General features: G+C 41.7%; 1 protein-coding gene and 1 long non-coding RNA gene across 15 annotated transcripts in view; one reads left to right on the forward strand and one right to left on the reverse strand.

The window, feature by feature from the left end:
- The window catches only part of PIP5K1C (phosphatidylinositol-4-phosphate 5-kinase type 1 gamma), a 129,388-nt gene extending 120,672 nt beyond the window's left edge, over nucleotides 1-8,716 (forward strand). For 7 of the 14 annotated variants that reach the window (XM_074204133.1, XM_074204127.1, XM_074204128.1 and 4 more), the window contains 3 exons: nucleotides 652-756; nucleotides 2,500-2,632; nucleotides 4,926-8,277. In XM_074204133.1, coding sequence (XP_074060234.1) covers nucleotides 652-756; nucleotides 2,500-2,632; nucleotides 4,926-5,261 — 574 coding nt within the window. In that variant the 3' untranslated portion in view covers nucleotides 5,262-8,277. Of the gene's footprint in view, nucleotides 1-651; nucleotides 757-2,499; nucleotides 2,633-3,537; nucleotides 3,591-4,925 lie in introns of all 14 variants that reach the window. The other 7 variants (XM_074204135.1, XR_012472011.1, XM_074204137.1 and 4 more) reach the window with 7 other exon arrangements.
- Nucleotides 1,711-21,184, reverse strand: LOC141500724 (uncharacterized). The gene is made up of 2 exons (XR_012472015.1): nucleotides 20,836-21,184; nucleotides 1,711-4,394 (listed from the first exon to the last, which is right to left on the reverse strand). It is a non-coding gene; the product is annotated as an uncharacterized LOC141500724 (long non-coding RNA).
- Between the last annotated feature and the right edge of the window lie 325 nt (nucleotides 21,185-21,509).

The raw sequence follows: 21,509 nt of genomic DNA on the forward strand, positions 1-21,509 counted from the left end.
TAAAGCATAGCAGGATTTTCTACATCATCCTAACTTTCTTTGTTCAAATTTCAGAAGTTTTCTCCCATTTAGAGATTTACCCACCTTATCCCTGCAATTTATGATTTTGTCATAAAGTCATATCCTTCAGTCTCTTTCCTTCAAGACCAAAAAACTCAAAATCTCTCAGGTTCTTCTCATATAGTCTCCTGCATCAATCTTTTTATTTTTCTAATTCCTATCTGATCTTTTGGACATACAGTGACTTGGGTCCTAAGAATCTCTTTTCAGGAACTAACTAAATCTTTAGTATGGTCTATTATTAACTTCAGTCAAGGGCTCTAGTGATTATAGTTCAGCTAACTGTTTTTCTAGGACAGCTTGCCTTCTGAGAGAACCTCTGTGACCCATTCAGGCAGGTGTACTTTCACCAAATCAAGGCAAATTCCTCCATTTGCAGGGAAGAAAGGTTTCTCACTTCTCATAAGGAGTAATCCGTAGGTCCAGATACCATCCAAAAAGACTGAAGTTTTGGAACCCTGAAAGAAAAGGGGAGTGGCTCATAGAGATGGTATCCCTGGAGGAAAGAGGATAAGTCCCCTTCACTGGGTTTTGTTATGGATACCCACATGGGAGAAAACCTGAAAATTTCGTCTCTCACTGGCCTTCCAGATCCCATGATGAGGTCCACGTGGAAGAGGATCTGCAGCAGATTACCGTTGAAGTTGAGCCCCAATGTACTGTTGATGTCATGGCTCCCAAAGAAGAGGCTAAAGGGTAAATATTGGTCTATACAAGGAACTGGCCAAAAGCCAATGACTCTGCAGTGGTAAGACAGTAGTAGGAAACTTTTATTCCCACTGCTTGAAAACTGAATGGTCTTATTCACTAGCAGTTACTCCGGATACTAGGGACCTTCCTAATCCTATTATCCTTTATGACTACATCCCAGATAGGATTCTCCCTCAAGTGAGAGAGTGAGAGAGGCATGGGATTCAACAGGATTCAGCATCCAGAGTAGAGTTCTTTTTAAAGAAAGAACTTAGAGTTCCCCACTTCAGTATTGTTAGCTTTTTGACTAACAACTGAAAGGTTACATTGAAGAAGGTAATAGATTAATTGTCAGTAGGGTCTTACTTTTCATTTCCCCTTTCTTGGCATAGATACTAGAGTGATTTGTTATTTCCTTCTCTGACTTATTTTCCAGATGATGATACTTAGGCAAACAGGGTTAACAGAGTCAAGTGACTTGCCCCCAGAGTCACACCACCAGGAAGTTTCTGAGGCCAAATTTATCCTCTGGTCTTCCTGACTCAAGGCCTGTGCCACCTAGTTGCCCAAACTCTGTTCACACTTAAAAGCATTATATTAGGAGAAAGGCTGCATAGATTGAAAAGCGCTACTATTTTCATATCTGTAAACATATTCATCCCACCTCTGTGTTGTGAGAAAAGTAAGCACTATATAAATGTATTACTATTCATTGGCTATCTTAAGTATTTCTCAAAGTGTGGTCTGTAGACCCCTGGGGGTCTCTGAGACTCAGGGAATCGAAAGGGCAAAACTATTCTCATATTTACATCATGACATTATTTGCCTGTTACCTATCTGTATGAGGCCAGACTTTCTTCATGTACTTCAGTCACAACAGTTTTCTTACTAGGTTTTTTGTCTGTTTGTTTTAAGTGAGTTAATAGTTTTTAAAATGTCCATTTTAATTTTTAATGAGTATAAAGCAGTCCTAGGACTAAAAAGTTTGAGAACCTCTACTTTAACCTAATACCCTCTGTTGTCCATTTCTAGATGCTTTTTTTTTTTAATCTTAAAATTTGGGGTTAGCAAAATTTTGTGCCATTTACTGCATGATAAAAAAGGTAAAACAAATTTGATCCCTAGTTCAACAACTATTAATAAGAATTCAGATACATCTTACACATTCCATTCCTCACACATTCCCATTTGTCTCTCACAATAAACCTTTGAAAATGTGTTAGGCTTATTATTCCCATTTTACAGATGAGAATAATGGGGCTCAAAGGAGTAGGGATATATTCAGAGTCACACAGTTTAGTAAGTGACAATACTTGGACTTGAAACCTAAATTTTTCTGTCCCTCCTTCTCTGCTCCCCTGAATCTCCTGAGCCCCTCGTGTATCCTTGGTATGACATTAGGCACTGCCTTACCAAAGAATTCCAAATCCCCTACCTTCCTTCAGGGAGTTACTGGCTAGTTGAAGGGATGAGGCTTAATACTTATAGAAATAATTAGATTCTAAGTGAGTGATCTGCTAAGCCCCAGTGGGGCTTCAGAGAGCTTGGATGAGATGTTGTTACAAGAGGTGGGACTATCAAAAAGGATGGGGAAGTATAGAGATGGGGAACAATAGGAGTAAAGTTTGAAAATGCAAGGAGATAGCCTCCTGTGCTCTTTTTCAAACCAGAATTCCTGAGTCAGATCAATCTCCCCCTTTCCTGTCCATGCCCTAATCTACCAGTCATATTTCCCACCCTTGTATACAGAGAAGAGGCTTCTTCTGCCTGCATTATGGTCACACCCCCAGCTACCGTGGAAGTGGAAACCACCAGCCAGGCCTCAGAGCCAGCCAGCCAGGCCTCAGATGAAGATGAGGCCCCTGTCACAGACATCTATTTTGTAAGTCTCCAATGTGTCTCCCTCCAGGGGCCAGGCTTGTTTACTCCTCTGCCCCCATCCCATAGTCAGGAAAGGTGGTTTTAGAAGGCAGTTTTAAATCCCCTGGATATCTGTCCCCTCCCATAATAAACATCATCAATTGTTTAAAGTCCCACAGCAAAGGGGAACCACCTAAGAGTACTCTCCAAGGCTAAAAGCCTAGCTGTTTCCCCACCACGTATTGATTATCGAATAATAGTTCTGAAAACATATGCATAAGACCAGAGCCTGGTGCTGGTATTAAAAGTTCAAATGCAACATGGTACCTTGTCAGTGAAAAAGGGCCTAATTGCCCCAGACAGTAAAAGTATTGTCCAGATTGATTCTCACTGATGGATGGTACATTGGGGCATGGTTGGGTACTCTGGCCAAAGCTGAGCCAGATTCATGTTGTCATATCATTCTGAAAAGGATGGGTGCAGCATTGAATGACCATGCTCATTTTTCTTGAGTAAATGAGTGACAAGCCAGGTTGGCAAATATGAAGCACTGAGTACTCTGAGCCATCCAACTCCAATGTTTTGAGGACCTATATACATTTCTATGAGTCTGAAGATATAAAACAGTTGTGAGACTGCTAACTGACCTTGGAAAAAAAGTGAATACACTTAAATATAGTTGGGTAAAATTGGGTAAAAAAATGAAGGGGCTGGTGTGGGGGAGGAGAAAAGGAGGGAGGTTCAGGAAGAAATGGGTGGGACTCTGGGGGTGGAGTAATATGCTTCAACTAAAAGATCTTGAACTATCAGTCATATTATGCTGCTGAAATTCAGCCACAGTTCATTACCTTCAGGATGTCTTAGGCTGTGGCATGGTGAACTGATTCTCAGCAAGGCCCTTGACCAATTCTGTTCCCTTTCCTGCAGGCAGATGCATTAGAGGATACGGAGGAAGCCTAGTTCTGAGACCAAGGGAGTAGGTGAGGTGGTCTCTGGGTGGCAGGAGAGGACTGGGGTACCCCAGGGCTAGGTTCCTTTGGGCAATTCCTCACAACTACTGAACACCTTACTGAGAATTTGGGGGTTGGGGTGTCCAAGGGAATGGGACTGCTCTTGGGAATCCAGCCCTGGGCTTGAACAGGATTTTTTTATAAAAGGGAGGCTATCTGTCCAAAGCTGCCCCCTGTCATCCCGGCCCGTCTGGAGTTTTCCATATTCATCTCTGCATTCCTCCGTGGGCCCAGCATACTGGGCCTATGCCTCCATGGCCAAGATCAGAGTCTCACCACCAGGAGAGCCCATGGTCTCCATGAGCCAGAGGCCTCCCCACATCCTGCTTGTCCTTCTAGGCCCACCTCTTCCTCTCGTCCACGTGTGGCTCGTCTGTTGCTGAGGAATGCTTACCTACTGGAGAGGAAAACAGCTTAGTCTCTGAAGCTTCGCTTTTGTGTAGTTTTTTCCAAGCATGCCCTTTTATTACCTCCTGCTGCTTCTTCCTAATGCTCCCCCCCCCCCCCCGTGTTCTTTCTTTCTCTGGGAGCTGAGGAGGGGCAGGGGCAGCTGACCACACTTTTTAAGTTGCCTGGGTCTTCTTTCCTGGCTAGAATGGGCCTTGGTAGCTCCCATTTGACTTTCTCTGAAGGGCTGCTCCTCCACTTCCACCCTGAGAAGCAAAGAATGAAGCTCTTAACTCTGTATTCATTCCACTCTGCTAGGCTCTCATTTTCATCCTCGTGATTCTTTTTTCCTCTTGAGCAATGGTCTTATGTTTGGTGTAAAGCATCCTGTGTTTGAGAGAGAGAGAGAGAGAGAGAGAGAGTGTGTGTGTTTACAGCCGGATTGGGGTAGCAGGGGTGACTTGGGGGGATAGGAAATTCCTAGCAGAGTGATAAAAACATTTGGAATTTCTTTAGCATTTTCTCAAAATAACCTTTAAAAGGTAGGTAGGTAGGTAGGTAGGTAGGTAGGTAGATAGGTAGGAAGGAAAAGGTACTTGTTTGCCAAGAAGCTAGTTAACAGAAAGCCCCACAGAGAAGGCAGAAAATGGAGCCTCCACAGGATTTTTGCTTTGAAATCAAATCAATGTATCCAAGGATGTGCAGGGCACAGGTATTCTCTTCCAGCTAGGTGGGGAAAAGGCTGAGCTCATGGCTCTACTGTTTCCATTATCAGTTCTGTCAACCAGCTAATCCCTTGGCACCTCCACCCTCCTAGCCTTTCAGTTGCTTTTCACCTCCTTGAGTAATTAATTTATTTTCACTCCATCCTTTCTCCTCTGTTTCCTTCCTCCCCTCCTTTGCCCTGCCGCCATCCAGTTCAAGGATGGGAGGTACTGGATTTACTCTCCCCACCATCGCCGACTCCGGGCCATCGTGCTGTCCCCCTCCAGGACTGTAAGTGAACCCAGCCTTAGCTTGGACACACCAGATCAAGCTGACCCTAACTCAGCCAGTTTCCATTTTAACCATTTGGTATTCTTGCTGCCTATTGATACCAATGTCCCCTATTCTCCAAGAAGTTCTAAATGGACTGAAAATGGACTAGAAAATAGTACCTTGCCTGTTTTGAAAGGCAGAATACATACGATTAAAAGATTAATTTTATCATTCCTGAATTTTAAAATGAGCCTTCCATCCCCCAGAAATGACTAAAAAATTAACCTTTTTAGTAATTTTTTTCCTCAAAAGTACTTCACATCTTTCCCCATAACACTTGTAAAATAAATGGGAGCAGGTCTCAGTAGCCTTATTTTTTTCACATAAAGAAACTGAAGCCTAGGCTCCTCCAGGATACACAAGTCCATGATGGAACCTGGACCAGTCAGAACATATATTTCAAGAGCAATTATTTTTTCACTTAGATCTTAATTCTCCTCTGTAGATGAACCATTTAAATGAGGATAATTTACAACAGGATTCAAGAAGAGGAACTGCTTATAGTTATGTCTTTTTCATCAAGTTAGGAACTATTTACTGATATTTTTTGTCTGCAAGGCCCTCTGAAAGAGTCAGACCTGCTCCCGTCCCCCATATTCTTTACAGTCTAGGGGAAGAGAAAATAAGTATAAGTGAAAACTGAAATAGCAGTAACCAAAAACACCCAATAAATATGCACATGAGATTATTTGCCAAGTAGATGGAAAAGATGGAGAGATTGGTGTGAGTTAAAGCTGGTCAGAGAAGTTGTCCTGGAGGAGGTCCGTGTGGGTTGGTTCTTGAAGGATGAGCAGGATTTAGATAGGTTCCCAGACTGTCAGAGCTGGGAAAGCAACATTAGAGATCACCTAGTCCAATCCCCTCATTTTACAGGTGAGGAAACTGAGGCCCCGCAAGTTTCAATGACATGTCCAAAGTCACACAGTAAGTGGCAGAACCAGAGCTCATAGCCAGATTTTCTAAATTAAGTCTCTTTTTATGATAGTGTATACAGTAGTGGTGGGCATAAGAAGAAGCAGGAGCAAAAAATACAGAGCTGGGAAGGCAGCAATCAATATCTACAGCCAGATTGGGGTAGCTGAGGTGACTTGAGGGTATAGGAAATTCCTAGCAGAATAATAAAAACACTTGGAATTTCTTTAGCATTTTCTCAAAATAACCTTTAAAAGGTAGGTAGGAAGGAAAAACTTCAGTTTGGCTGAAGCTAAACTGTGAAAGAAGAGAAGAAATTTTCATTTGATCCTGATTATAATGAAATGAGTTTGTGACTTCAGATCTTCTCCTTCCCCAACTAACTTATTAAAGAAATGAAGAATGGAGAGCTGGAAGAGAAAATTTGTATAAGTCCTTCAATATCTGACAGGATATTTTGCACCCTATTCTGGCTCTCAAATGAAGTACATGATGTAATGCAAGACTCCTAGATCTAGAGGAGGTTGTGTAGGTTTTTAAAAAGTATTATCAACAATCCAGCCCATGATGTTGGGAGAAATACAAGGACCTGAACCACTTTCAAAATAATAGTAGTCACCATTTACATAGAACATAAAAGTTTCCAAAGAACTTTAATATTTATTATCTCATTTGAAGTACCACAACCCTGTGTGGTATGTACCTCAGTTAATATTGTCCCCATTTACAGATGAGGAAACAGGCTCAGAGAGATCAGCTGGCTTATTCATGCTGCAACAACTAATGTTGAAGGTAGGATGCAAACCCAGGTGTCTTGTTCAGTACCTGCCCTTTCCATTACATTGAAGCTGAAACCCCTGCACCAAGAGGCAAAACACTGCTGCTCTTGGCTGACTACCTCTAGGCAGGAACAGACTCGGCTCTCATAGAACTTTTCTTCTCTAAGCCTGCTCCCAAGCTAGTGGGGGCAACTACCTCTCCCATCATATCCCTCTCACCATATGTAAGGAAACTAATCATTGCTGAGCTAAAGGCTAGGGCATACCTGGAGAACCAGGGGAAGAAGAGGAGTTGGAATTTACATGGGGTAGAGAAGTCACCTGAAACTTGAACTTTTTCCTCATTCCATCTGGGTATGGCTCAGAAGAGCAAAGAGGGACTCCCACAACCCCACTGGAAGCCCAGCTTCCCTGTTTTCAAAGCAGGATTGGTGGGAAGGCTGAGATCAACAGATTGGCAGGGATTCCTTGGGAACTATGTTTAAACTGTGTTATTAGCTGTCCTGAAAGGTCTCTGGCACTCAGCATTACTCACCAGACCCAAAACAGCCAAAGTCCATTCCGTTTTATCTCCTGCTAGATTCCCTAAGTGTTTAAGCCAACACCAGAACACTAGCTTTCCTTTTGCCTTCAACCTTCAATTAACAGGACCTCCCTCCCATTCCCCAGGAAAGCAGTTGAAGTAGAATCAATAGCTTGTTGGACCTGACATACCTCTTAATTAAATACAAGTTATTACCTCCTGATTAAGAAGTAGAAGAGAAATCCCTGGTCTGTAGCCTGGTCTCACTACAGGTACAGTTGGGCACTCTGAGGAGGGCTCTTTAAAATTAAAAACAATTTCTCTTTGTTACCTTCCTTTTTGTCTCTAGTCTCTCTGTCCACCTGCTGTCCCATGCATTGAGTTAACTAACTGCTTCCTTTTGCATACTCCCCAAATTAACCAAATCTACCCTGCAAATCTGTGCCTCCCCCACCTCTGCTCTAGACAATTTCCACTCTCTTCCCCATCCCCATTCCTCCCACTCCCTGTTAGCCTGGCATTATCAGTGGATTCACTTGATATCCCAGTGCATCTATTTCCACAGCATTAAAGGTACTGAGTCATTTAAATAGACAGTAACTTCTCCAGCAGGCAGCACTGCCCTTCCTTGGCCCATTCTGTTCAAGGCTAAGCTTCCTCTAGAACTGTTCCAGGGCTAGGGACTCAGGTATGTATCAGCGCCGTCCCTTGGAAAGGGGTCATACCTATTAACATGGTGAGAAAGATCCCAAGAATGCAAACTCTTCAGAGAAAGCTGTTCTTTGCCTTCCGGTATACTTGTTCTTACTCTCGCATTTCCTACTCTTTTATTTTCTCCTTTTTTTTCCCTTTTCTCCTTTTTTTCTCTCTCCCTTGCTCCCTCTGCTCTGCTGCTGCTCCTCTTGCATCTCCCCCACCGTCTCTGACAGCCCACTGATGAGAGGAGCTGGGTTTACTCCCCACTCCACTATAACACGAAAGTCCACTCAGTCTCTGATGATGAAAGCGATACAGTAAGTGTACCATAAAAGTACCCTGGTGGGTTAGCAGGGAATTTGGGGCTGTCTGGCCTGCATCTTGGATCTTGGCCTCTTGCAGCCACTGACCATGTTCTCTTTGTGGGTGGAGACCTTTGGCCATCTCCCTGGTCAGCTGACCCCAAGAGTTTTCCTGGCTCTAAACAGCAACTGCTGGGCACTTTGAAGCTGGGATTAGACCAATATGATCCCCACATTCCTTCGGGAGAGGGAGGCCATGAAACTGTAGATTTGTTCTATCCATAACCCCTCCCAATGGGTTAGGAATATGTGGATAGGAGCCTTTGTTTCCCTCTTCACACTTTTTCCCTTTTTACTCTTTGCAGTAATTTCTATGCAGATGTGAAGCCTGAAGCCAAGCCTAGTCCCCTCTCCAGGTTGCCGTGTTACCCTTGTGTTGATCTCCTGCCCATTGGGGCTGGCCATGAGGGAGTTTGCCGACTCGCTACAGCACAGGACCTCCTCCGCCAACATGCATCCCACTGAAACCCTGCCTGAGCCTTCTGTCCTTGTCCTTTCTTCCCACTGACCAACTCAATCGTGACCATCCTGGGACCAATGGCAACTGACTGAAAAACTCAATTCCCTAGCCCAGAATGCCCAGAAGAAAAGAAATCAGTGGGGTGAAATCGAAATGAAGGCAGTTTTCCCCCTGGGCACTCCTGTAAACTACCTATGAGTGTGTGATACTGTGAACCTTTTTAATTTTTAAATCATGTATTTATTTTGGGTCTTGAATCTTTACACACAGACACAGCAGCACAAACGTGCTTTTTTTAAATCTGATTAATTGCACTTTCAGTTCCTCTCTGTACTACATGTTTATCATGAGATCACATGAAACCTCACTGGAGTTCTTGAGAGGGCAATTCACCTTGGCTTGGTGGGTGGGTGGGTATCGGTATTTGTTTGGTCAGGGGAAAAACAGGGTCCCCCGCTGTGGCACCTCTATCTGAAATCTGTGCTCCAAGCCTCTGGACTACCTGAGTTGTCAGTGACCTGTAAAGTGAGTTGGGTCATTGACATAGGAAAGAGGAAAGGAATTGTTACTGTTTTTTCCTCATCTCTACAGTATCACCCCCCCCCCCATCTTCCTCAACATTGTGAGAATGCTCTCTGTGTCAAGACATTGCTGTCCTTATCTTAGTATGGATTGCTTAGCCCCTGCTGGAGCACAGTGAGTCGCCCTCTGCATGGCATGGGCCTTCTAACAGGCATCCTGAAAAAGGAATTCCCCCCCCCCAATATCTCTGATGTGCCCCAGAGCAGGTATGCAAATTACTGCTGTCCCATCTCTGGGAGTCAAGTCTGGATGTCACACCACCCACCCCATCCCCAATTCCACATGGAGAGAAGAGACACATCCTCTCTGATCATGTGAGCAAAACAATCAGGTGACTACCCATCAGCAATCAGCCACCAACTTCATTTACATCCTTTGGACAGATTGTCACTTTTTGAAGGCCCTGCTGGCTCCTGCTCTTAGCTAGAAGTAGCATGGGGAAGAAGGAGAGGCTTTGGCATCATGTTCTCCTCCAGAATGACAGTGTGGCCCCCTGCTTTTTAGAAGTAGGAGCCTGACACGAGCTGGATGCCTTGATCTGAAGGTAAGGACTCACTCAGCTTTGGTGGAAGCTCTTGGTAGCCATGGGGTGTGGCAAGATTAAGAGCTCTGCCTTTGGATTTGGAAATGGATTCATGCCCCCTTTCTCTTCCTGCAGATTTGGTTCCACTGGCCAGAAGGGAAACATTTTGACATCACCTACTGGCTCAAAGATCATTATTTTTGAAAGTGCTGCTCTTGAAATATTGATGTGTTCTACCTGGTGCTCCTGAGGTGTGACATTCCCTAGGGGACTGACCAAGGGCTCAGAGAGTCCTCATGTCTCCCTCACCTCTTTATGGCCCAAAGTGGCTACTCCTCTGAGAGGTATGGAGCCTATTCCTTTTACTCAGAGCTAAGAATTATGAACATCTTAATATAAATATGACAAATTATTTGGATTCCAGAAGAGACAAAGGCAGTGTTGGGAAATTTTTCCATTAGATATTCAAGCAGTGGCTTCACCAAAATTAAAGCCATTCTAGAAGGGAAAGGGGTGGGCAATAGCAAGGAAATCAGGCCATTGTGCCTTAGAAACTTGATAGGGCAGTTTGTAACTAAAAAAAGGCCTAACTGTTGAAATGGCTGCATGAATCAGCATCAAGCCAGGCTTTAATCCACTTTGATATTCAGAACTTCCAGAGACAGTTTTTCACCCTTAAAACCATGCCAAAAACCCTTCCTACTCTGCCACATTTCCACCCAATTCTGCCATTTTTCCACCCAATTGCATATGTCTCTGGCAGGTAAATCAGTTGACTTAATTTATTAAGGACAGAACTCAAAAGCTTTATCCAGCTTGTATGCAAGATTTCATGACATCCCACACCTACTAGACCTGGCAGGGAGGGAAGCAACTGGTCCCTCACTGGTCTAGATTAGCCCTGCTTTGAGATTCTTTATCTACAGAAACAACTTAAACTAGGTCTTAATGAGTGATTTTGTTATTTTTGATGGTGGGGTTAAATACACAAAAAAACCAATTACTGTATAGATTAAAAGAAAGAGAGCATTCTTTGGGAAAGGGGGAGTAAAGGAAGAGTGAGCACTGCCAGCCACATAAAAGAAAATCTACTAGTGCAGCAACATCAATTAGAATGCGTTTTTTTTAATCCTACATTAGAGTTATGTTAGAAGCCTGACATTCCATACCAGTCTTTCCAAGTTGAAAAGAAGCTGATTTGATAAATCCCCCTTGCCGAGTCCCAACTCCCCTCTAGCTATTGAATAGCATAGTGTATAAGTACTTATAAGCTTTTTAATCCTCCATTAGCTTTCTGTCACCTGTGCTGCACTATTTGATTGAACTAATCATCAACATCTTGGAGAAATTAACCTAAAAAACAAGGTTTGGGGAGTGAACATTGTCAGGCTGGAGATAGAGGGTCCCTTCAGAAGGGAGAGGCTAGAATTACCCTTTTCTGGATCTCTTTTGAAGAGGCTTTTCCAAGTCAAGTGTTGTGGCTTGTAAACACTGTAAGACTTCTCCTTCCATTGTTTGTCTTCTGCCACTTTGCAGAATCTGAAGAGTGTAGTTTCCTTTCCTCCAGACCTATTACTCTTTCCACAATGCCCCCAATACCCAATGTATCCTTTAAATCTGGTCTCATCACTATTACCATATACACCCTAATAAACAAGAGGACTCAAAATCCTGTCCGAGCCCCTTTTGGAGGTTGATTTAAATATAAATCCCCATTCCCCTTCCACCCATCTCCAACTTTCTCATTATCCCAAAAAACTATGATCTTAGCTCATGTTCAGGGAAGCCCCATTGATCATGTCATAGCAGTTAGGCCTTGACATGAGCTACAGGGTGAGGAAAGGTGCTTTGAAGTCAGGGTCTCCTAGTATACATTCATCAAATTATCATGGAAGGGCAAGGAATTGGAACTAAGAATTTTTCATTGAAAGAATAATGGGAAAAATTCAGTTTAAGCCTTTGAAAATTTCTCCTGAATGAGGGGGGTGGACAGCCTTGTATCTCTAGGTTTCAAGGCAGCTGAAAGTCCTGCTCTTGAGTTACCTCTGCTAACCCTCTATACTGTTTGCACAGTTAACCTCTGTCACAAGAAAAACCAACTGACCTCATTTTGTAACTGGAAGCTTACTTTGAGTTCTATTGAGTTGAGTACTGCATTTACATAAGCTTATTTTCCATCTCCCCCTCCACCAAAGGAGACCTTGGTGATATGTGGTGGGGTGGAGAAGGTAGCTGATTTGCATTTACTACTCTAATCTACATTCAGGAAGGAAAAGATACCCATTCCCCTTTCTGAAAAAAAAAAGATTCAGTGGGCCTGGGCCCACTTAGAGGTAGTTGGGCATCTTATACTTAAAATGGTGCATACTGGGTTAAAACCCCCTGAGGCTCTGAGGAGTGATGCACCTGGACCAGCATAGATATGAATGTTGCACCCCAGTTTAACATATCCTACAAGGGTCTTTTGTACAAATTGAAAAGGATACTGTATCTGTGAGGGATTGAACAGAAATGCTTAATGATTACATTATGGAATCCCACTAAGGGCCTTAATCACCATGATACAGCGCCCCATCCAGAACACACAAGTAGGTGTCGCCACCTGGGCCACACCCCCTATCGATGATGGTCCACATTTGAGGCCAGTGAACCACTAAAGCAGTATTCCCCAAAGAGCAGCCCCAAGTGGAGCCTCTAAACATCTCAGGAGTTGAATCTAAACCACCCCCCAAGTTTTCCCCATAAAAATGGAGTCATCCACATGGAGGTGGTAAATCCTGATTGTGTCCAATCCCAATTCAGAATGGCCCTAGTTTTCCCTAGTGTCTCTCCTCTGATTTGTTGTGTATTGCCTTCACTCTGCACCCTTCTCCCAAAGGGAAGAAAAGGAGTTCTTGTGGCAAGGGAGGAGCAAGAATGATGGACTAAGGGCTCCATAGGACTCAGAACATCCAGTTTGCCCAAGCTTCACTTTAGATACCCTGGGTCCTGTCCTGTCCTTCAGAAAAGCAAAATCTTTAACTCAGGCCTACCAGGTTTCTGATTCTGGAAGTGTCCAGTTGACGCAAGAATAAAAATATCTGAAGTCCATGTCATTTCTTGAGTCTTACTCTGAGTATCATGTTAACAAATGTAAGTAGGAATGTAGTTTATTATATATGGGGGGAGGGGATGGGGATAGAAAAAATCCAAACTTCTGTTTAGTCATGTTTTTATTTTTGCTTTAAGACATGAAGGCCCCTTTTTTGAAGCCCCCTTTCCCCAGAGAGCTGTAAATTGATGCTAATTGTTCTTTTCTCAGTTGGCAGCATTAATTTAAGTCTTCATTGAGGAGAGGGAGAAAAGGCAAGACCTATTTATAATGTCCAGCGGATGAATTGCCTTACCCCAATAAGGATGACTCCTGAACCCCTGATTGTTATCCCTTGAGTGTAAAACTCTGTATATACTCTCCTGAATGACATGTATCCCTCTCCTCACCTGTTTTGTCTCTAGTGGCTGCTAAGAAAGTGGATGGTATATGAATTCTTGTACTGTATCAAAGGCATTTCTCTGATATCATTTAGGCTGCAATCCTTCTCCTGAACCTAGACAACCCATCTTTAGCTAATGCAATCCACCTGGTCACTGATGGAGCCTCTTCCACTCTACTGTTTGTCACTGCAGACTTGCAGCTTGTGTCCTGCTCCCCCCCCCCCCCTTACTCCTGTTTGTTCTCTCTACAGTAGCTCCTTGTTGGCCTTCTGGTGGCAAAATTGCATTGATGTCTGACTGATCCAGTCTCACAGCGTAACTGATTTAAACAAAAAAACCTTGTGTGTCTTAATCCTCCAAGAGGGTTCTCATGTACTCAGTCCCCCTTTTGTCTGGTATTTGACAATCGAGGCGTGGCCTCCTCTTTCACGCTGTCTCTCCAACCCAGAACAGTGAATTCTTATGTAGACCCTTGCCACCACTGCTGACACAAAATAACACTTGTATGCAATCCCTTGTCCTGACCTTTCCCCACCTCTTTTTACTTTGAAAAGGTGATCTCTAATAAATAAGGTGACAAAGCACTGGCCTCTGTCTCATGTATGTGTCTTAAATTTCTGGCACAAGCTTTCCTAATCTGCAGGTATGAGTGGAGGCATCACATCTCGTTTTATTTTTTTGAACCTATTTGAAAGTACATTCAGAGAGAATATGATACCTGGAATGAAAGAGTTTAGAGCCTAGAATGGGCAAAGTGAAAGAGACCTTCGATGCAGACATATCGAACTGAGGAAAGCCTTACTTGGAGATGATTTTACCAAAGGAGAGATAGCAGGGAGGATAGGGGGGGGGACATCTCAAGAAGCTTGTGAGAGATGAGATTATGAAGAAACCGGTACTGACTATATCCATGCCCAAGACATACCTCTGCCATGCACTAGCCCTGTGATGTTGACAATGCACATAACCTCTTGGGGACTCTGTTTCTTCCTCTTTAAAATGGGAGTAATAAGATGCTCTGTCATGAAAGAATATACAAAAAGCTCTTTGTGTTTTCAATTCCAACTTCATTTGACTCTCACACCATTCCTTCGCCCCCTCCAAGATTTATAAAGTGGTTATGCTCACTTGACAGATGCAGGGAGAAAGGGAATAAGTGCTGCTAGAGTACCCAATACTGCTAGAAGCTTTATAAGTATCTCATTGCTCTTATCCCCACTCTACAGTTGGGATCACTGAGGCAGTGATAGGCAGGTTAGATTTGAATTCAGATCTGAATGACTCCAGGCCCAACTTTCTCCATTGCACAGCCCTGAACCCTAGACTTCCAGCACGGGACCCTTAACCACTTGAAGTAGGGAATATAAAGATGAGTGAGGTCCCTGATCGGGGGGCTTCTAGTCTAGAGAGCTAACTAGCCAGCCACAATCCAAGGCAACATCAGTGAGTGCTGTCTGGAATGGGGCAGGAGGAAAGAAGTGCCCTGATGGCCTGGATTGACTTCACTGGGAATTGTTGGGTTTACAAGGCCTTCAGCAGGGGCAGCTAGGTGGCACAGTTGATAGAGCACCGGCCCTGGGGTCAGGAGGACCCAAGTTCAAACCTGGCCTCAGACAATAATTACCTAGCTGTGTGGCCTTGGGCAAGTCACTGAACCCCATTGCCTTACAAAAACTTAAAAAAACGGGCATCAGCAGAGGCAAGAATGCATCTAGTATATTTAAAATTTGAGAATGAAGTCCTACCACTAAGGTAGCTTGTAGGAAAACTGGAAAGTGAAGCTAAGAAAGGGATGGAGGGTGGGGGAGAAGAACAGGATTCTAATGTGAGACCAAAAGAAGTGAGAGCCCCTGGTTTGAGAGAGACTGAAAGGGAAGGAATTAGGGACAAGGATAGGTCAGGAGATAGTTGTTACTAGCAATGTTTCAATTCAGCAAAAGCCTGTTCTCTAATGTACCTACTATATACAGCTCCTAGGAAAGTATGCTAGAAAAGACAGTTCAGGAAAGATCTCTTCCCCTCTTTGTGGAGTCCAAAAGGGGGGGTGAAAGTCAGTCCCCCGACAGTGATTACCTTATTTGAAACCCTTTCAGAGATTGTATTTTAAAAGCACCTAATTAACATGCTCATGTATCCTCCGCCTTTAACACCAGTTTTGTTTTCCATCTGGGTCCTATACCCACTACCATTCTTGAGGAGCTCAATGACCTTGTAGCCTACATTGAAGTCTCAAGTTTATCTATCCCTTTGGTACTTCCTTTCTAGGACACAGTGAACTCAAGGTTCTTGAGACAGTGAAAACAGGATTAAAACTGACAAAAGCTGGTAGTTTGGGGAGGGGGGAGTATAAGGGTCTCCCCAAATCATAAGTAGAGGCAGCAGAGTCCTGGCAACAGCACCTAACTAACAAAGCTATCAGGGACCATATCTGTTTATCCATCACATTACCTCTCTGGGCCTCAGTTTTCTCATCTATAAAAGTGGTTTGGACTAAATGGCCTCTAAGGTCACTTCCAGATCCAAATTTATGCTCTTAAAAATATAGAATATTGCATGCTCTGTTCACTGTGGCCATTGATTTCATAATTTTTCATGTTATTTGTCACTAGGTTTGGGATTAGAAGGATGTGACTAATGATATTTATGAACAGTATACAGCAATAAAGTTCTGACAAATTTAATAGTTAAATAAAACCACAGATGGCAGCTTTGACCTTCAGTGACCTTTCCCTGTAAAGCCTTCTCTAGCCTGGCCCCGAACTGCTCTGAGATGAAGGCTTTCCCCACCAGGGGGCAGGTATTCTGGTGTCTCCCCTATCACATCCCCAAATGAATATGCCACATCAGAAGGCACTGGTAGTGTGGCTTGTTCTGGGGGTCAAAACTGCTCACTACACTAAGGAGCCAAAGACTCAAGAGAGCTAGAAAAGGTGAGAGTCCTTAAAGATCATCAAGTTTACAGAAGACATATACTGATGTAACTAGTTGATTTGGAATTCCCTTTTTTCCTGTCTTGTTCCCCCCACCCCAATCCCCCATTTGCTTGTAAGGACAGTTATGCCCCAGAAAGGTTCCTTCAGTTACATAAAATTCTGTTTGTGAAATGACATCATTGCCCCATTCATAATTCTTGTCTTGTTAGGGTTCTTCCAATTGGTAGACTGAACTTTCAGAGCTCTTGATTTTGAGAAGTGGAAGGATCTCAATTTTGGATATTGTCATGTTTTCACTGTTTTATTTTATTTTGGTTTTTTGTTATTTTTTTGTCTTTATGTTTGTTTTTTAAAATAAAGCTGTATAAAGCTTGTGGCTTAAACAGAATAAATTTCTAAATTTAAAAAAAAATTTTAAAGTTTACAGAAGACAGAATAAAATAAAAGATGCTTCTGATTGGGGATATGGAGGAGGAAAAATCTTTTGGGAGATATATAGGAAATTGATCCAAACATAATCACATATTTATTAAGGAAATGGAAATGGTTGGTTCTTGTCCTCTGTTATCGAAGACCAAAATGACATCACTAAGTAAAATGGAAATGGAAATAGGAAACAAAACAATCCCTACATGTAAGATGTTTACATGTTAATGAAGGAGAAAAGAATATATTAAATATATCTTTTTATTTATTTTTTAGAATTTAGAATAGGCAAATGGGGTTAAGTGGTTTGCCCAAGGCCACACAGCTAGGTAATTAATAAGTGTCTGAGCTCAGATTTGAACTCAGGTACTCCTGACTCCAGGGCCGGTGCTCTATCCACTGCACCACCTAGCTGCCCCTATTAAATATATTTTTAATCATTTTTCAGTCCTATGTGATTCTTTGTGATGCCATTTGGGGTTTTCTTGGCACAGCACACTATTACTTCACCTTGCTGCCTAATTTACAGCATTAATATAAACTGAATAATTATTAATATATACAAAGTAGTTATATTGTGTGAGAGGGCATTAATAAGCAGTTGGGTTCAGAAAAGGCTTCATGCAGAAGATATTGCTTGAGCTATATCTTAAGAGAGGGACTCTTGAGTCAGAACTCAAGACGATGAAGATCTGCATTTGGGGCAAGGGATAAAGGCAGAGAGTGGGGAAATAATGTCATTTGGGAGGAACAGAGAGAAAGCCAGTTTAGCTGAACTGCAGAATAAGGGGGTGGGGGATGAGTAATGTTTAGAAATATGTAAGAATAAAAGCATTCCCCAATGTATACAGATGATCTCCAAAGCATATGGCAGGCAGTTTTGAAAGGAAGAAATATGAAATAATAATATGAAAAAATGGTCCAAAACAAATAACATTCCTAATGTCATTAGGAATTCCTAATAAAAGGAATAAAAATTCCTAATAAAATAATGTTACTAAAATTCCTAATGAAATATAAAGTAACTCTGGGGTTTTACTGCATATATATGCACATAATACATATATGTGTGTATAGAAAGAGCTATATAGATCTATATACATATATAATACACATATATATCATATTGGCAAAGATAACAAAAGATGTTGAAATAATTGGACTTTTGTTTTAAATCTATGAATCAATGACTATGAACGCTGCATACTCTGGTGGTTGTATCTTTATATTTTGGTTAACTGTTTCAAAGAAGATTCACTGAGGTTGGGTCAAGTAATAAGAATGATAAACAATAGTGGAAGTGCTATGGGGAAAAGGCATATTACTACACTGTTGGCAGAGCTGTAAACTGATTCAACAATTCAGAAAAACAATTTGGAATTATATTACAAAATCTGGAATTATGTTAGGAAAATCACTAACAACAAATATGAAGAATTCAAGGACTTGTTCAAAATATATAACAATAATGTTAATAATAATAATAATAGTTTGTCCCTCATTTTTGAGAAGACATCGAAAGACCTCAGGGAGGTGGTGCCATGACAAGCACATGAATTGGATTAGTGAGTGGGGTGGCTGAACTAAGTCACCAGCCTCGCTTTCCCCTCCAGAGCCATCTGGGTCTAGTGGCCAAATATGGATCAGGATGACTAGAGATGGCCCTGGATGTGAGGCAGTCAGGGTTAAATGACTTGCCCAAAATCACACAGCTAGCAAGTATCAAGTATCTGAGGTCACATTTGAACTCAGGTCCTCCTGACTTCAGGGCAGATGCGTCAAAAAGATAAAACAATCAAAAAATAAAAAATTTGTAAACTATTAATACATAAAAGGATGTTTTAAATCGTAAGAGAATTGGTCTAACCATTATGAAAACCAATCTTGAATAATAATAATAATAATAATAGCTAGTCTAATGCAACATTTTAAGATTTGCAAAATATTTTTATCCTCACTATACTGCTGAAGAGTAGGTGCTATTATCTCCATTTGTAGAAAAAGAATGACTCACATGTCCATAACCTTTGACCCAGAGATTTCACTACTGGGCATATAACTCAAAGAGAAAGATTTGATATACAAAGTTTTTGAAACATCAAAGAGAGAAAACAAAGTAAATGACCAAGGAATGGCTAAAGAAATTGTGATACATAAATGTAATATAATGAATATGATGACTACAAAGAAGCATGAAAAGACATGATTTAACACAGAGTGAAGCAGGCAGAACCAAGAAAACAGTAAAACCTGAGTGCAAAATCCAACAATCAAAAGGCCTCCAAATTACGACCAAGTTTGATTCTGAAGGGGATATGAGATGATTGTGTTTGATCATTTGCAGAGGTGAGGAGTTATGAGTGTATATCACTATCTACAACATCAAATTTCTTCAATATTGGTTACTTTCACCTTAATATTTTTTCCTTTCCTTTTTATTTTTTTATTACAAAAGACAGTCTCTAGGAAGAAATTGGGGAATGGATGGTTACAGTGAAAAATGTGAGTCATGTAAAAACAGCTTGTTTTAGGGGCAGCTAGGTGGCGTAGTGGATAAAGCACCAGCCCTGGAGTCAGGACTACCTGGGTTCAAATCTGGTCTTGTGGCCTTGGGCAAGCCACTTAACCCTGTTTGCCTTGCAAAAAACTAAAAAAAAGGAAAAAAGCTTGTTTTTTAAAAGGAATTCTGGAGAACTTGGGAAAATGGTTGTAGAGCAAAGTAAAAAGAATAATGAAGAAAATAATTTACACAATGGCTGCCATAACATTGGAGAAAACATCAGAACTCTCATCAATGCAACCATTAATAACTGACAGCCAAGATTTCCTCTTCCTCCAAGGAGGAGTGGACTAAGTGCAATCATACATTTTCAGATATAGCCAAAGTGTGGATTTATGAAAGGCAGGTCCTAAACCCAAGTCTTTGCTTTCTTAATTTAATTCAACAAGATTTATTAAGCACTTACTATATTCATGCACTGGGTGAGGCCCCAAGGATACAAAGACAAAAAAGAAAAAAAAATTCCTGCCCTTGAGCAGGGGTACAATATTTACACTATGTTATTTGTTCTGTCCTCTCTGACTCTTCCTGACTAGGGCGATCAGGAAGGCTTCACGTTGGAAATGAAACCTGAGTTAAGCCTCAAAAGATACTAAGTCAGTCAACAGATATCTATCAAGTGTCTATTGTGGGCTCTATCAAGTGCCAGAGATAAAAAGAAAGGCAAAATATAATCCCTACCCTCATGGAACTCAGTCTAATGAGGAAGACAACATACCAAAAAACTATGGACAAACAAGACATAAAAAGGATATGGGGGTGGGGCTTAGGGGGTTGACTCTCTAGCTAAATACCCCTCCACACACACTAGTGAAGTTCTCAACTTAGAGAAATATTAATAAATGTGCTTATTAACCTAAAAAAGATATAGCTGAACAAATTGTGGTATATGTACATTGTGGAACATTATTCTATTAGAAATCAGGAGGGATGGGATTTCAGAGAAGCCTGGAAAGACTTGCATGAACTGATGCTGAGCAAAATGAGCAAAACTAGAAGGACATTGTATACCCTAACAGGGGGTGATGATCAATCTTAATGGATTTGCTCATTTCATCAGCACGATAATCAGGGACAATTGTAGGGGATCTTCGACGGAGAATACCAAAACTGTGGAGTTTAAACAAAGACCAAAGACTAATACCTTCAATTTTTAAAAAAGTTGTCTTATGTCCCACATAATTTTGCTATCTCTAATATTTCAGTTTTGCCTCAAGGATATGATTTTTCTCTCAACACATTCAATTTTGAACAATGTATAGCATGGAAACACAAAATGATATAAACAGGATAAAATACAAATAATCAAGAGGGAAGGCACTAGTTCCAAAATCAGAAAAGGCTTCTGGTAGAAAGTTAAGAATCCCTAAAAAGTTAAGGATTCTAAGAGTCTGAGTTTAGAAGAGAGTGGGCATCAACCTTGAGGGAACAGACTATGTAAAGCTGAGAGATGCAATACTAAGCTTAGAAAAGTTTCATGGGAATAAATGCATGAAGGGGAGTTGCCGGGTTTTTATTTACAACGCCGGCTTCTTAATGCTAGTCCGTCCTCTTACTCACCAGTCCAACGCGTGGTGAGTCTTCGGGGTACCTCCGGCCCCCACTCTTTGATGGGGGAAGAACCAGACAGAGCGCCTGAGGTGGGTAATGAGTCTTTATTCTTCTGTGATCACATTCCCGCTCCTCCCCACCTCTCAGCAGACACTTTTATCCCTCCTGTCCTCCCTCCCATGAACTCTTAAACAATGAGGGGCCGAGTTCTGTAACATTCCTTTATAAGGGGATTATTTTATCCCTTCTGTCCTCCCTCCCATGAACTCTTAAACAATGAGGGGCCGAGTTCTGTAACATTCCTTTATAAGGGGATTATGTTTCCCCCGCTAAGTGACCACCAAGCCTCTTCCCCCCGCCCCCAACAGGGAGTAATGTGAAATTGATCTAGAAAGTAAGTTGAAATTGGAGAGGATTTAAGTACAAAGTAAAGATGTTTACATTTTATCCTAAAAGGAATAGAGAAATGGATAGTATAGGGATTTAAGAACTAAAGATGTTTATATTTTATCCTAGAAGGATTAGAGAAATGACTAGTAGTGGGATATAGGTGCTAAAGATATTTGTAATTTATCCTGGAAGGAACTGAGAAATGGATGGTACAGGGATTTAAGTACCACATTTCCCTATGTATAAGACATACCTTAATGTTGGGGCCTGAAATTTGGGGGGAAAAAATGTAT

This window comes from Macrotis lagotis, chromosome X, assembly GCF_037893015.1.
Source record: "Macrotis lagotis isolate mMagLag1 chromosome X, bilby.v1.9.chrom.fasta, whole genome shotgun sequence".
Classification (NCBI taxonomy): domain Eukaryota; kingdom Metazoa; phylum Chordata; class Mammalia; order Peramelemorphia; family Peramelidae; genus Macrotis; species Macrotis lagotis.